The 16,964-nt window shown below is 35.9% G+C and overlaps 1 protein-coding gene and 1 non-coding gene across 3 annotated transcripts; one reads left to right on the top strand and one right to left on the bottom strand.

Moving 5' to 3' along the window:
• The first annotated feature begins 533 nt into the window (after positions 1-533).
• TRNAE-CUC lies at positions 534-606 on the top strand. Its single transcript has one exon. It is a non-coding gene; the product is annotated as a tRNA-Glu (tRNA).
• Positions 607-643: 37 nt separating this feature from the next.
• Positions 644-2,526, bottom strand: LOC113339066 (ammonium transporter 2-like). Of its 2 annotated transcripts, XM_026584470.1 has the most exons (5): positions 1,818-2,526; positions 1,441-1,726; positions 1,252-1,355; positions 968-1,171; positions 644-891 (listed from the first exon to the last, which is right to left on the bottom strand). In XM_026584470.1, exons 1-5 carry the CDS (start codon positions 2,460-2,462, stop codon positions 718-720), a joined length of 1,413 nt encoding a protein of 470 aa, XP_026440255.1. In that variant the 5' UTR covers positions 2,463-2,526; the 3' UTR covers positions 644-717. The 2 variants fall into 2 exon arrangements, with proteins under 2 accessions (XP_026440255.1, XP_026440254.1); XM_026584469.1 differs by having other exon boundaries at positions 644-1,171.
• Between the last annotated feature and the right edge of the window lie 14,438 nt (positions 2,527-16,964).

Below are 16,964 nucleotides of genomic sequence, written 5' to 3'. Positions count from 1 at the left end.
ATGTAGGATTGAGTGACCTTTTTTATTTTATTATTGGCCCCTAATTCGTTTTGAGAGCCCCTAAAAACGCTAGGTTAACTATCCCATGGTCCCCTTCCTCCCAAGTTGATCTCTTAACAACAACCGTTCGACAGAATCAAATGGGCAACAGAAAACTTGCCACAAGTCACATTAAGAAAAACAACCTATTTGTCTACTAACCAAAAGGTGCTGAAACATTATTCAAAACTTTCCATTTGCCTTATTGGACATCTCTCGGAGTTCTCCTTAAGTTGGGGATCCTTGCTTTACTCTTGGCTTGGGGACAAAATACCATCTCCCTAGACAATGGTCCATCCGAAATACAGTCTTAAAATATCACCGCACTTTCAAAAAGGTGAAGTTATGGTTGATCGCTTTTATTTGTTTGTTTTGATCGATAAAGCAAGTTTTTTTATCTGGTAGAAAGAAAGAGGCGTGTAGAGTAGAGTATTTTTGGGTTAGTCCCACTGCTTTTAAATAGTTTTTAATTTTATGAAATAACCAGCATCAATTCCGTTGTAGTCCAGGTGGTCAGGATACTCGTCTCTCACCCGAGAGACCCGGTTTCAAGTCCCGGCAATGGAATTTTCTTTTTTATTATGCGTTTTTTTTTTCTGTATTCTTTGACACACAACACAACAAGGAAGTGTAAATTCAAACCTTAATACACACATCTTACATGAAAGAATGTTATTGTTAAAGCCTATATATGAACAGTAATACCAACAGCAGTATCACGATCAAATTCATCCATTGGTCTTGTTGGTGTTTGTTGATGATTAGGTGAATTAATACCATGCTTAGATTCATCATACCTTTCACCATCACCCCAAAGAGCATAAGCTTCTTCACCATGAGCTGCATCATCTCCTATCAAAAGTTCATTATCAGGCATTCTCAATGGTATTACTGTTCTTATCAACAAAAGTATAATCGAAGTCATTACTAAGTTCCATCCGATCACAAATAGTGCCGCAACAATTTGTTTCAAAAATTGTATCCCGCCGGTGCCGCCATAGAACCCACCCATTGAACCTTTCACTGGCAGGACCATATCACATAGATGTGGTTCGGCTAGTAGTCCGGTAAGTGTCCCGCCTAATATTCCCGCTACCGCGTGGGTATGAAACACGCCCAATGTATCATCCACCTACATCATAATCCAAATCAGTGATAAGTTCATTGCTCGCCAAATTGGACAAAATAACCACAAGACCAAGTTAAGCATACCTTCTGTAACAGTGAAGATTTCTTGTGCAGTATCATCATGGTAAACCAAGGTATGCTGCCTGCAAGTATTCCCATCACTATCGCAGCCCACGACTGAACTACACCTGCAATGCAACAAACAGAACAACCACTGAATATGCATATTCCCTTGCAAGGCTGCGACTCAAGAAATGTCAGTTCCACAATTACCTGCTCCAGGTGTAATACAAACAAGTCCTGTAATCATTCCTTGAATGGCTCCAACTACAGATGGTTTACCAAAGTAGAACACGTCTAGACTAGTCCACATAAGAAGACTTGTTGCAGCACAAATATTAGTATTCAAAACAGCAATCGAAGCGTCAATATTCGCAGCATATGGTGCTCCTCCATTGAAGCCAGACCAACCCATCCACAACAATCCAGCTCCAGCTAGAGCCAGCAAAACATTGTTTGGAGGAAATCTCTCTTTGTCACACTGCATCCTTGGTCCCACCTGAACATAAACATGCGCAGCACCAAACTGTTAGGAATTTTGTATAATTTGAAAATTTTGAACTAGATTTAAGAAATAGTCATAAATTTACCCAATAAGCTGCAGTCAATCCGGCAACTCCTGACGATAGATGAATAACATAACCTCCGGCGAAATCGATAACGCCCCAGTGATAAAGAAACCCGCCACCCCAAAGACTAAATGCGCCAACAGTATAAGAAAAGATTAACCAGAGAGGAACAAATGCCATCCAAGCTCTGATATTCATCCGACCGAGTACTGAACCGGCCAGTAATATGAGTGTAATAGCTGCAAACGTGAATTGGAAGTACACGAGAGAAGCCATGGGATAATACGGTTCGGTCATGGCTGTTTCTACAGTACCATTTTTGTAGAAATGAGTTGTTGCTGGCAATTTACCGTGGCTGAGTAGATAACCTTGCCCGAGAGCAAATCCACCTCTACCCCAGAAAGGAAGAAGTTCCTCACCAAAAGCCATTTTGTAACAAACCAATACCCATAAAAGCAACACAGCAGCAAAAGCGTAAAGAGCCATGAAAGCTGAGTTAACTGCCCATTTCTTCTTAACGATACTGCCGTAAAGAATTACCAATCCTGGCATACTTTGCAACGCTACAAGCGTTGCTGCAATCAGTTGCCATGCGTTGTCTCCTTTATTTAGCCAGTCCGGTACTGCTGGAAGACTCTCTAGATATGCAGTAGAATTTGTAGCCATGATTGATGATAATTAATCAACCTCAGCAAGCTAATTACCTAGAGCAGAGTTTGATGAAATTGGTTTGATTCTCTGTGTGAGAAGAGCATCTGAATAAGTCTAAACTTGCCTTATTTATATCCCAGAAAGTCTTCGTTGAATTTTACTAGGGGTACTCGTTTTGGTTGTGTGTGATGTCAGTTACGGCTGGAATAGAAAACACGGTACTTGCTTGTCATTTGCTTTGTACGGTATTAGCAATATTTGATGTGGGCAAAAACTGAAGGTGTCATTTGGTTAGTCAATCACGCATTAGTTCGCTTAATAAAAGGATTTCTTGAGATTAATCAGAGTTCTAGTCTTAATTGCGTAGTAATCGAGGTAATGTAATGAGGTGTTAAGAGTATTAATATTCCCAATGGATTCCAAAGACTTGATCAAATTTGGATTTCGTTGACGAAAATCCCATATAATGTGGAAGATGAGTCTATGCGCAGTACATGCTCAATCCTTAATGTTGCTGCACATGAAAGTCGTCAAAAACTGCACCCTCTACTCATCAGTTGTATTCTCGGATAGAAACCAACTGCGCCCCTCCAAAATTGCTGGAGTGTCCACCCTAGAGGCCACGAACAAACGACAGATACCATGGCGACGTATATTACGGTTGTTGATTTAAGCATTTGACATGACATTTTCAATTGTATCGGTCGCTATATGGAGCCCAAATGCAAATGAAATGGAATCTAGATCCTGGTGATGAACATATTTAAGGTTGTCGCCAATAGGTTTCAAATTAATGATGGTTGTTGAGTGGTTTATTTTATTGTTAATTTGATCTAATAGGATACTGCAGTTATAAATAAGAATTTTTGCAAGCACTGTACGTAGTGAGAGCCAAGTAAATTAGCATTTTTCTTAGTCTTACTCCGCTGCCAACTGTAAAGAAAAGCATCAAGTTGGTTGCTTTCCATCCCTTCAGATATGTAATCAAAATCAGGAATTGATTGGACAAAAAATACACCGATGTCACTAATCAGTACCCCAGTCCGGACTTGATCATTAGAAAAAGAGATCTTCTTGCTAGACCATTTTGCTAACTTATCTGCTGATTCTGCTGCTAAATCTATCAACAAAATTACAGTCAATTTTATCAAATAGTGGCTGACTTAGCTCTCCACGAACATGGACTGTTACTGTTGTGATAAGCATGTCTCCAAAAAATAAGGCAATGTCTCTTCCTTTGCCCACGATGCTGCTTGCGTGAAACTGATGGCTTCCGAAACATCTGGCCCTGTTATTCTTTCTTGAGAAAATACAAACACCAACCAGTTTATTCTTATGGATATGAACGGTTCTTGTGCCATAGATACAAGAATCGTTAGCTGCTGGTCAGCGCTAGGATATTCTTTATAGTAAAATCATGGGGTTGGTTGGTACTCTGATAAACTTTAAAAATGATTTCAAAGTGTGTAAAAATTAAGAATTATAAACCATAAGTCGATTTGAGATTCTGATTGGGAAACTAATTTTCATTTTTCTCATTTTCTTTTTTTGCTTCTCTCTTCTGTGCTTTTGTTCACCCATCCTATATACTCATCGGAAACGATAACTTGACCGACAGCGATTCCCACAAAACATCCCGCAAGACAGAGAAAATAGGGACCCGCATGACACTGTATCCATTTCAATGTTGAGAACGCATCTAAATCATTGGATTACCATTCGGGATATATTGCCGGAGAAAACCGAAGTATCTCTAGCATCTCCCTATACTCACTCGAGTAGTACGGCAAAAAAGAGATAAATTCTACATGATGCCAATTCCAATGTTTAAAGATAAAATATTTCAACTTTTGATATTTTGGTGCCTTGAAATCTCAGCGTCAAAATTTGGGGAAAATTATGTAAAACTTTGATATTCTATGGTACGATGAGAATGAAAAAATTGTAATTTTTGACAAAGTGAATGATGGATAGATACCAGTACAAAAAAGATGACAAAGTATCCGTTTTTTTTGCTAATTTCCAGATACACTATTGTTAAGGCAGTCAATATTGCTACTTTCTATAATAGGCAAATACTTGGAGAAATGGGGGATTAGTGGTAATCCTCTACCAACTTTACATCAAAAATTGTATTAATCTTGTGTTAAAATTACCAGAATCATATATACCAATCTACAGTGTGAGGTGATTTTCCTCTTTTTTGAAAAATAAAAATTGATGAGTAGAGATAAGGGATTATTTTATGTATAATATTTCTCTAATAAGATAACCAAAAAATTTACGTAGCTAGATAACTTAAATTCCTTTAGTTTGCTAATTTACATATCATAATCTATTTCTACAAAAATAAATAAATTCATGTGGCTACGTTATGATATCAATTAATATATAATCACAGTGAAGCTAATAATGGAAAAAATAGGCAAATAAAAAAATGAGGTAGATCGGCCTTCTACTTGATTTCATGGGCCATAGATAATAACCAGGAAAGTCAAATTTGATTGAGAGAAATGGTTTACACATGTAATGCAAATTTACGGGAATAAAATAAACACAAATTTGGTTGAAAAGACCAAAATTAATAATTTCCGGATGAAAAGGACATCTAGATTTTGAACTATTTAAATGAACAAAAATGTAAAAATAGTCAGGATGTAAACAGTTTCATCCTACCTATTTTTAAATACTTTTTCTTATTTTTAATTTACATCAGGCTGCATCCAGTTTCATCGTTGCAATTTTTTAAGTTTAAGTCAGGATGTATCTATTTTCATCCTTGCTATTTTTTTGGTGTCCATTTCACCCATAATAATTTTTACTCGTCCATTTGAACTAGGACTGTCAATGGTACCCATTACCCGGACCCGGAACCGGACCCGGTATATTTGGGTCCGGTTCCGGGTCCTAAAGTTGGACCCATTAGCTACTTAGGACCCGGCGGGTAATTACCCGATTGGACCCGAATTTAAACGGGTCCAAACGGGTAATACCCGTTGGGTACCCGCGGGTATCGGGTACCCGTTTATTCATTCTTTTATTCATGTTTTTAGCAAAATTACAAGTATTTTTGCTAGTTTTAGCTTTGATATTTTACTCATTTAATTTTTTTTCTTACATTTAACCTTTATTTAGTACATTAATAAGAAATAATAATAAATTTTTATAAAAATTACTTAAATCCAAGCCAAAAAGAGAAATATATTAAGTTTTTGAGGTTTTTTAAATAGTTTTATTAAGACCCAATGGGTACCCGGAACCGACGGGTACCCGGGTATTTAAACGGGTCCGGTTCTGGGTCCACAAGTTTAGGAACCGGACCCGGAACCGTTAAGAACCGGACCCGACCATTATAAGTAGGGTCCGGGTCTAGTGATACCCGGGAGGACCCGGACCCGTTGACACCCCTAATTTGAACCATGTTTTAAAAATATTTGGACAAATAACTCATTTTCCGTAAAATAAAGAAGAAGATCGAGAGGATCTTAAGCTATTGATACATGAAACCTATTATAAAGTTAGATGTAGAGGATTTTTGAGTGTTCATTGCAATAACTTCAATATCAATTTCTGATTTACTGGTTTTTATTCGTCATTGATCTCTGTCTAATTCTAGAATATGGAGGAAAAAAAACTAGTTTTGTTTCTATTGTTGTTCAACCAATTTATGCAAAAGAGGCATTAAAATGTGTGACCGAATCTCCATTTAACCAAGAAAATGTTTTCTTTTTTAAATGCTTTACGGGATGAAATAATAGATCATCATGTGAAATCCAAACTCATAAAATTTGAAAGTATATACCAATGACTATTGTTTTGATATAAATTAATCAAAAGGTGAAGAAAGAAATTCCAAAGTTTGGTAACGAGTCTCTTAGTTTCAATTAGATAATCTAGGGTTAGTGTCTCACGATGGATATTCTGGAGAGAGAAAGAAGAATGAGAGAAGAGAGAGGGAGAAAATGATTGATTGAAAGGTATTTTGGATTGTCACTAAAATATCACATAGACAAAATACCCGGTTATTTTTAATTGGTTTTAGCACAGTCCATTTGTCTTCATTAGTCAGTTTGATTGACTATACAAATTCTTTTGATTTAAGGATATCTGCCCAAAGGCTTTTCCCGATTGGTTTATTAGACACGTGGATAATTGAATTGTTCATCAAAAATTCTTTTGATTTAAAGATATCAACCCAATAGTTTTTATTTTCTTACTAGAAAGGAGATGTATTCCATAAAAAAAAATAACTTACAATGTCGTCCTCTGTCGAGGAAATTAACCAATACAGAAAATTATTGAATCCAAACAAAGAAGAAGTGTTGCATGGTTCTTTAGCTAAAAGATTAGCCACGTTGTTAGTCTCTTTTGGAACAAAAGTAATTTTCCAATTCTCAAAGTTCTCTAACAGTTCACTGTAATCTAAAATGATGGAATTAGTAGTCCTTTGACTATTCAATGTTTTCGTTTTATTAATTTCACCCTCAAAGTGCACATGAATAATACCCCTCTCTTTGGCCCAAAGTATTGCATGTGAAGCTCCTTCTGCTTGTACTTCATCAGCTGCAGCTACTGAAATGCATCATGTCCCCTTACAAGTACCTGCGCAAGAACAAATAATTAGACCCAGTCCGCAGATTCTATATTTTCATGAAAACTCGCATCAAAATTAATTTTATTGTATGGTGTAGTTGATGGTTTCCATCTAATGCTTCTATCCACCCTTATGGTGATCCTATTTCTGTTGATAGTTTCTTACTCCAAAGATTTTTCAGTCTTCCATATATTTGTTAATCCTTTTTACTAGAGCAGCAACAGTCATAATGCCGCATTCGAAGACTAGCGTACACATGCATTTCCATATATGCCAAAGACCAACACCTATACTCTGAATGGATTTATGACGTTGGGTAGGAGAGTTAACGAGATTGCTTAACCAATTATTAAACCAGCCTTTGAGACCAATATTCTGAATTTCAGGTAATATATTAGAACCAAGCAAATGTCACATATTTTATCAAAATCACATTCAAAAAAAAAAACAACATGTTGAATTGTTTTAGGGTGATTGCTACATAATAGGCATACCTGATTTACATTCAATACATATTTAGCCAAAGATTCTCTTACCAATAGACACCCATGTATACATTTCCATAAAAATAACATGATTTTATGAGGGAGCTTTAATTTCCATAAGCTAGACCATAGAAATTCGTTGTTAGGCATACTATCAAAATCAAAATTTTCACCAAGAATAATATTATAAGCAGATTTCATAGAAAATAAACCATGGTGACTTCTATTCCAGCTAATTATATCCTTACCTTGTATAGGAATTTTTATCTCTAAGTTATTCTTAGAAGTATCTTCATCAAATAATTGTTTAACCACTTCTATTTCCATTTCCTACTTTTCTTATCTATCAATTGGTCGACGGTTTTCATGTCTCTGGACCACATTTTAGCATCAGGGGATCCAAGTATGATTGCACACGGAAATCATAGACCCATCACCTATTTCCCAACAATAGTGCCTATTAATAAATTCAAGACCCTCTTTAAGTCCCTTCTAAATCCATGAGCCTTGTTTTGGCTAAATACATGACAACGGGTCTAGATTGGGGAAGTGCTTATTTCTGACTATAGTAACACATAAACCATCTTATTGATCTAACATACGCCACACTAGTCTAGATCGCAAAGCCAAGTTCTGACATTCAGTTTTTCTTAATGTTGAGCCTACTAAATTTCTCAGGCAGAGCTACATAAGTCCATCTCTTTAGGTACATTCATTTAGCATCCACTTCTTTTCCATCAAAATTTCATTTAGGAGGAATCCATCTTTCTAGTCACTTCCTTTGGCATTGAGAAGACTCACGTATGATGGGAAGCTATAGAGCCCAAAACTGACTGCACTAAAACAGTTCTCGCTGTAATGACCCGTCCCTCCACCGATATTGTCTCCACTTAGCCACTGTGGTCATCCGACAGTGTGGGGTTTTCAACGGACATCGCTGCGGTAATCCATCAGCAACTTCTCGGGAGATCACCCATATTTGGATTGCTCCCGCACGAGCGCGCTTAACTGTAAATTTTTCTACCAACTCTGGAACCAATTGTGCTGAAAAGGCCTCGGTGTTTATGAAAGGACAAATCATTACTTATATTCCATTCGGCCAACCACTGCCGAATATCGAGGTATTACAATACCACCACCTTAAATTGGAGTCGTCCTCGGCTCTTGAATATATTCACAAGACCAGATCTCCGACATTCCCTGACCCTCATGAGAAGCACCTGGACCTACCCCGTCCAGCGTACCTTTCCACCCTCGGGCCTCGGCGGGTGAACCATCGTCGGTTCTAATACCATTTGTAATGGCCCGTCCCTCCACCGATAATTTCCCCACTTAGCCACTGCGGTCATCCGATAGTGTGGGGTTTTCAACGGGCATCGCTACGGTAATCCAGCAACAACTTCCCGTGAGGTCACCCATCTTTGGATTGCTCCTGCCCGAGCACGCTTAACTGCAGAATTTTTTTTCAACTCTCGAGCCAATTGTGTTGAAAAGGCCTCGGTGATTAGGAAAGGACAAATCATTACTTATATTCCATTCGTCCAACCACTGCCGAATATCGGGGTATTACACTCGCAACTGAATTAAGGTTTTTGTTATTCCAAATACCTAGTCTGTCCTTGTATTTTCCTAGTAAAGGTTCAAAAGACCTCACCTTGCTCTTTTTAAGGAGCGGAGGGACTCCAAAATATTTATCTTAAAGTCCCATTTTTTAACTCATGGGATATTAACAATTTCATGTCTAACCTTATTATCAGTTTTCGGACTAAAGGCTATACCTGACCTATCAACATTAATGGAATGACATGATAACTTGCTGAAGTTTCTAGTGATCTCATGCAACTTCCTAGCTTCACTAGTGTTTTCTTTCAAGAAGATCAAACAGTCATGTGAAGAACAGTTGATTAATATATGAACTTTCCTTACTTTTATTCCATGGAGATTTCCCCTTTCTCTACAAAAAAAAAGACTCTTAGAAAGGAATTCCATACAGAGGATAAATAAATAAGTATAAGGGTACCACCTGTCTAAGACCCATTTGAGGATGAAAGATCTCCGATCGAAGTAGGAACAATGAAAATGCATATTTCAATGAGTTTACAAAAGTCCCCATGACATCCTAAGAGATGTAGCACAAAAACTCCACTCGACTACGCCAAAAGCTTTTAATATGTCGAGTTTGATGGCCATAAGGACATTTTTAGAATTATGTATCTTCATGATCTCAACTAGTACATGTGCAATGATTATATTGTCGGACATCCGTATGCCCTTAAGGAAAGCATTCGGGAAAGGAGACATAATCTCATTAATAATGTTCTTAAATCTACTAGCAATTAGTTTTGAGATTATCTTATATAAAGTGTTACATAATCTAATTGGTCGAAATTCAGAAACAATCTCAGGACAAGCTACTTTAGGAGAAGGGGAAATAAAATTATGATTATATTGTTTAAGCAGAAACTTAGAATGAAAAAACAACTGAACTATGTTAACCGCATCGTTCCCTACAATATCCCACATATTTTGATAGAATCATGGGGGCTATCTGGACCTAGAGAGGTCCACAACTTCATCCTAAACACAATACTCTTAATCTCTTCAGCCGAGGGTATTCGAAGCAACATGTCGTTGTCCTCAACTGTAATACATGGATGAATATTACTCATGAATTCTTCAGGGATGTATAGCTTAGTACTTCTACTTATATCAGTGAAGTGCCTATTATCTATATCGACTTTTTCAGTGAGCCAAATACCTAAATTATTCTGAAACACTCAATTTGAGTTTTTCTCCTTCTATAATTTGCTTTATCATGAAAGTATTTCGTGTTCTTATCATCTAAATCAAGCATATCATATTTACCCTTTTGACTCCAATAATCATGTTCAATATTGTACCACTATTTAAGACCCTGGTCAAGTTCAACTAACTTACATTCATGTTCGAATCAGACGGAGGAAGACTATTTATATGGTCAATTTGAGATATGATATCTCTAATTTGAACATTAAAATCGCCAAAAGAATAATTATTCAGTAATCTAATTTCCTGCTTAACAGACAGTAAAGATTTAGAATGTCTAAAATCATAAGAACCTTGAATATTAATAGACCATTCCTTAGCAACGAGTCCTTACATATATTATCCCTAAGAAAACATTTGTTGAATCTAAATGGTCTTCTAGAGGGATTTGTGTCTTTAGAGCTAGTGAGCAGAATAGGAGCATGGTCATTCCCAAAGGCAACCAGATGATAAACAAGAGATTGAGGATACATGTTAAACCACTTATAATTTACTATTTCCTTGTTTTATTGGACCAAGTAAATGGGTTACCAAAAAACTTAATATCTGACAGGCCACAAGAACCTACTAAATCAACAAAAATATCAATCTCATTTTGGAAGGGAACATTCCTACCCAATTTCTCATTTTTGTCTTAATTTTGGTGTTGACGAGTTTCCAACTCAGGTCACTAGCATCATCATTCATTAACTTTACCATTGTACTACAATGACACCGACATTTACCTAAAAAAGCGGGGGTCTAACAACCACACCCAATATTTCACTTAGCAATCTGTATGGACTAACTCCAATATACTTTTAAGAGAATCAACTAGACAGTACTATTTTCGACTCTAAAATCATACAAGCAAATAGACAGTCAGACTCAATCTTAATAAAAGTATATCAAGGAGTTATATCTCACTTTCTCGATTCAATACATACTAAAGCAAATAGAAATATGCAAGCCTAATTGAATACAAGAGAAATCACTTGAACAGTACCAAAGACCAATGTTCAAGGATCAATTAATTTCAATCAACAACCAAAGGTTGGATTTCCCAATTGGTCGATTCAAAGCACAACCTGTGATATTTCAATTATATAACAAAATATAATGCGGAAAATAAATAACACAGACACCAGAAGTTTTGTTAACGAGGAAACCGCAAATGCATAAAAACCAGATTGAACAAACACTGTATTAAGCCGCTACAGACACTAGAATACTACAAAATAACTTCAGTCTGGATTGTAGTTGAACCCCAATCAATCTCACACTGATCCATGGTACATTTGCGCTCCTCACCCACAACTAAGAGTTGCTACGACCCAAAGTCGAAGACTTTAATAAACAAATTTATATCACACACAGAAAAGTCTATGATAATAGATAAATATGTCTCCCAAAGAAATACCTACGAGTTTTTGTTCCGTCTTTTGATAAATCAAGGTGAACATGAACCAATTGATAACCCGGACTTATATTCCCAAGGAACAACCTAGAATTATCAATCACCTCACAATAATCTTAATCGACTAGCGAAATAAGATATTGTTGAATCACAAACGATGAGACGAAGATGTTTGTGACTTCTTTTATATCTTGCCTATCGGAGAAATCAATCTCAATCCAACCTTACGATTGTACTTAGTACGATAGAAACAGCAAGATCAGATCATACAACTACAAGAAAAGTAGTATCGGTCTGGCTTCACAATCCCAATGAAGTCTTCAAGTCGTTAACCTACAGGGTCTCGATAGAAACCTAAGATTAAAGGAGAATCGACTTTAACTAATACAACTAGTATCATACAAGAGGTGTGGGGATTAGGTTTCCCAGTTGCTAGAGTTCTCCTTTGTATAGTCTTTCAAATTAGGGTTTGCAATCAATGTTAGCTTAGTAACAAAGCATTCAATATTCACCGTTAGATGAAAACCTGATTAGATTCAAGCTAATATCTTTAGACTGTTAGATCGAAACTTAGCTTGTTACACACAAATGAAATGCACGTTTATTTAGGTTTGTGTAACTGTACCCAAACATGTACATTTAGTTGGTTCAACAGTAGTTAACCAAATGGTTAGCCATATGAGCACTTTCATATCAACCATATTCTTATTTACCTCAACTAGTTCAAATGACTCAAATGAACTAGTTAGAGAGTCGTTCAATTGCTTAGATCTTAGATAAGTATACAAGACACAATCGAAGCAAAAACGATTTGATTCACTCGAATCGATTCATGAACTTTATAGCTACGGTTTGCAAATATGCATTCCTTAGTATATATAAGTTTAAGTTTACGAATAATCGTTTTTAGAAAATGACAAACTTAAGTACGCATACTGGTGCGCGGACTTAAGTACCCGGAATAAGTTTGTTTTCAGTTCACAAACTCTAGCAGAAATTCACGGGATGTGAACTTCCGACAGTACACATAGTGGTACGCGGACTTTAGTTCCGATTTTCCTGAGCAACAAAGTACGCATACTTTGGTTCAAGGAATAAGGACTTACACAAGTATGAGTTACCACACAATGTTTATATCTATCCATGGTTATATATTCTAAACTCTCATTTAAATCATTGGAACATTCTTAGAGGACGTTATATAGTTGGTGTTCACAAACCATTTTTCGTCAAAGCAATTTTCAAGTAACTGAAACTTAATATGACTTTCGTTACTAGTAAAGATGAACTTGGCTAAAGCGAAAGCTTACCAACACATATTTCGAGAAATATATAAGCGAGATAAACTCGACTCGAAATAGAAAATGTGTATAATCAAAGTCTATATAGCAATACGACTTTTGTCTCAAGATAAGAGATATAGTAGATAGAATTTTGAGTGATAGATAATTTCAAGTCTCCACATACCTTTTAGTCGATGAAGTTCCACCAGTTACTTGAGTAGTTCTTCGTCTTTGTATGATGATCGCCATGGAGTCTAGAGCTCAACTAAACTTTCTATCCTAGTCCGAGACTTAGCTATAAGTAGACTAGAAATCAAGACTTATATTTTTGGCAACTAAACTTGACAACAAGCTTGAGATAGAAACATTTGAGATTTTGACCGAGCAGTGCTCTAACAATCTCCCCCTTTGTCAATTCTAGTGATAAAACTATCAATACATATGGAATACAAAATAAATAAATAAACTTTTGTAGCTTCTTTTCCACATGCATGATCTTCTTGGTTCTTCAACATTACTCGAAATCTTCGTCACTTCCAAGTACTCCAATGATTCCAAAGTTTGTAAGTTTAGCATCATCGTTGTTGAAAATCCATAGCTATAACAATGAGAAAAGAAGAATTCTCAATCATTGTTACACGGTGTCATAGTATTATTACACAACATCAAAGTTCAGTTGTATCACAACTTCGACAACAATACTGTGGTGATATGTATCACTCCCCCTTAGTCAATACTCCATCTCACATGAAAACCACTCCCCTTTACATAATGATCCGAAAACCATATGTATTTGTAGTGTGAACTACAGATTAATTCTCCCCCTTTTTGTCAAGAAAATTGGCAAAGGTACGAAAAATAGTGGGATCCTAATGAAATTTCCATAGAGACATTTCATGACCAAAAGAAAGCACATATCAACTTTTTAGATGCAATCATATAGCCGAAGCTAAATGCTTTCATCAAGGAGTTTATAAAGATACAAGATAACCTCTATGATATTTCACAGTCGCACTCCCCACAAAGATTTGGCAATTAAGCACAAGTTCTATTAAGAACTCTCCCCCATAAAATGTCATTCCCGAAAGAACAACAAGAGCGACCTTACTTTCACAAGAAAATAAGGATTTTCTTTGGACATAACAAATCACATACGAATACGAATTTGAATTCAAAAATACTCAATTAAATTAACCACAAGAAAACCTATGATTGACTTAATCGGAATTGCTCAACATAAGAGAACTTACGGAGTCACACAGTATATACATAAAATATGGATCAGGGAAGATCAATACTACGGAATGGACAAGGATTCATTTTATTTTCCATCACTATTTGCACAATGACATTACAATAGACATAATACTCGTAAACAAAAGTTCATCCTATTTTCCATCAATATTTGCATAATGACATATAGTAGGCTTAAAACTTTTGTAATGCCAAAAGTTCATTCATTCCTTCATCAATACATACATATCAACATATGAAAGACTTAAATTTTGACAAGGTATGGGACAATCCTAGTTCACGGATGTAAACACATATATCCCATAACAAATTACAATATATAAAACCATAAAGATTAATACGGCAAAAATCATCTTCCAAACAAATTTTTAGAATTAAACAAATAAACTTAAAAAAAAAAATGAAGATGCAAAAGTTGGACATAGCTATGTGTAATCATAATAATGGCTATTCCAATCTCTAGTTATTATTCTTAATAAAACAAGAAATAAAATTCTCATCGGAAGATTTACTAGACAAATAAAATCAACAAGCTAATAAAAAATAACAGACTCTTATGCCAAAGCCGAACAAGAACTAAAGTCAAATAGACAATTCGGGATCCTCACTAGCCTTGAGGTCTTTGAGCTTGTGATTGACACCATCTACTGCTTCTTCAGAGAAAATATCCTCATTGAGAAGATATTTAACATGTGTCTTTATGAGACCAAGGTCAGAAGTAACCTTTTTCAACTCAGTTCTTAACACATCAAGAATCTTCAAAGTATCAACAAGCTGCAGTTTTGCTTCCTCAAAATATTTAAGAAAATCATGAACCACTTCAGCAGAAACCATATCCTCATTCTCAACATCCTGATGTGTATAGGCATAGTAACATGAGGCATTAAGATGATCATCTTCTACTAGGGTTCTTTTCTTCCTTCCCTTGGACTCGAAATCAATACCTTTGTCAAGAAAACCTTTTACGAAACCGCTAGAGTTAGAAGAACACATTCTTGACAAACCACAAAAAATCCCATAGTATGCGTACAAGACTCAAGGATTTTGGTATTTAAATGGTTTCTTTGGGAAGGTAACTTTTAGGGTTTCTAAGCATTGATTCGTGACAGTAACACGGGTACTCCTACGAACACAATCTTGACCCAACAACAAAGGTATGCAACCGGTTGTATCTTTTACGACAAGACAGAATTTCTGCTATGTGAAAATTATCACAAGATTTTTGGCTCAATAAGTTTTATATCTCCTTAGAGAAATAATTTAGAGTACACAACATGGTTGCAACAAAAACAAAAGAAGAAGAACAACAGACACAACCAAAACTCTAAGCAAAGTTTTCTGCATAGAATAGTTTAGCTATGGACCATAAGAAAATGGCTCAACTGCAGAAAGCAATTTTGCCAACAGTATACCTGATTACTAACACATCTTACTCAACGGGATTTTTATGAGTAAGTTTTCAATCCTTGTGATTAATTGACACAAGTATGAGCTCTAAGCTCATTAAATGAACTGTGTTTACGGTTGGGTATATTTTTCCTTTAGAATCTAGGAAAAGTTCTTTTTGATGTGAGAAATTATCATAAAACTTACTGTCATCATAATATGTGACAAAGTTTGAGTTATTACCAGAAGAATTTTGACTGGAGGAAGTTGACAGTCTGTTGACGATCTTTTTGTAACCTTCAATTAACTCCTTTAGGTTATTTCTTATATCATCATCTTTGCTCTTTTCTCCTGAAACCTTGTTCACATCAACTGTATCATTATCTCCCTTTTTTAAGAAGGAAAAATTCCAATCTTTTCTTAGACGGTTTTTGTTAAGACTCCTGTTCTGCTTCCGAGCATTCGAGGAACTCATTGAACTGAATTTCCTGGTAGCATACACGAGGTAAGTACGAAAACCAATTGGTTTAGACATACGAATGTCAGCTACACCTTTGAGAATTAAGTCTAAGGTGTGTTGAAGTTGAACAAAGGAATTTTTATTTAACCTGGAGTTTCCCTTTTGTTTAACAGAACCTTTTGTCTTGCAAAAGAAACATACTTTCTGATCACAAGAGTGATTAGATAGTGCAGTATTAACAACCTCGTTTGGAGATTTTTTCCTTCCATGTGATGTGGAACAACCTTGATTAGATGAGGTGACAAACACATCTTTTCCAATGGGAAGGGATTCTGGTTTTACTTCTAGAACATGATCTCCTTCAGTTACAGTAGAGGAACATGGTATATTAGACTTCTTAGAGCATCCTTGAATTGAGAGTTTACTAAGCGATGTTCAATTTCCAAAGCATCCTTTTTGAGGCTCGCCTCGAGTAACATACATGAAGAATGATCTTCAGTATTTTCTTTGGATTTACAGTCTCTTATTACACCATTGACATGATTTTTCAACCGATTAAACCTATCAGCTTGGATTCTAACAAGATTTGGAATCAGTTCACTCTCTTCAGCTGTTTCCCTTTCATTAATAGAGATAAACTCTTTTGAAGGGTAATCGGAATAACACATGTCAGTGTCTGTCTGTCTCGTCAGAACACTAGGTTCGTTTATATTTGAGATTGAGGAATCTTTCTCTTTAATAGATACATTCGATACAAAACTTTTATTTCTGGTGATGCGTTTATCATAGATATTACTCTTGTCCATAGAGTCAGATCGCTACAAACGCAGAATTGTAAGGTTTATAAACGTGTT

Source organism: Papaver somniferum, unplaced genomic scaffold (assembly GCF_003573695.1).
Source record: "Papaver somniferum cultivar HN1 unplaced genomic scaffold, ASM357369v1 unplaced-scaffold_19, whole genome shotgun sequence".
NCBI classification, from domain to species: Eukaryota; Viridiplantae; Streptophyta; class Magnoliopsida; order Ranunculales; family Papaveraceae; genus Papaver; species Papaver somniferum.
Note: the sequence above shows the minus strand (reverse complement) of the source record. Positions and strands in the feature narration are given on the sequence as shown.

Bases quoted from the DNA above. Each gene is read 5' to 3' on its own strand.
- LOC113339066 (XM_026584469.1), bottom strand. From the start codon at position 2,462: ATGGCTACAAATTCTACTGCATATCTAGAGAGTCTTCCAGCAGTACCG. The intron at 1,356-1,440 runs GTAATTGTGGAA...GTTGCATTGCAG, and splicing joins TTGTATTACACCTGGAGCAG to GTGTAGTTCAGTCGTGGGCT. The intron at 1,172-1,251 runs GTATGCTTAACT...ATTATGATGTAG, and splicing joins AATCTTCACTGTTACAGAAG to GTGGATGATACATTGGGCGT.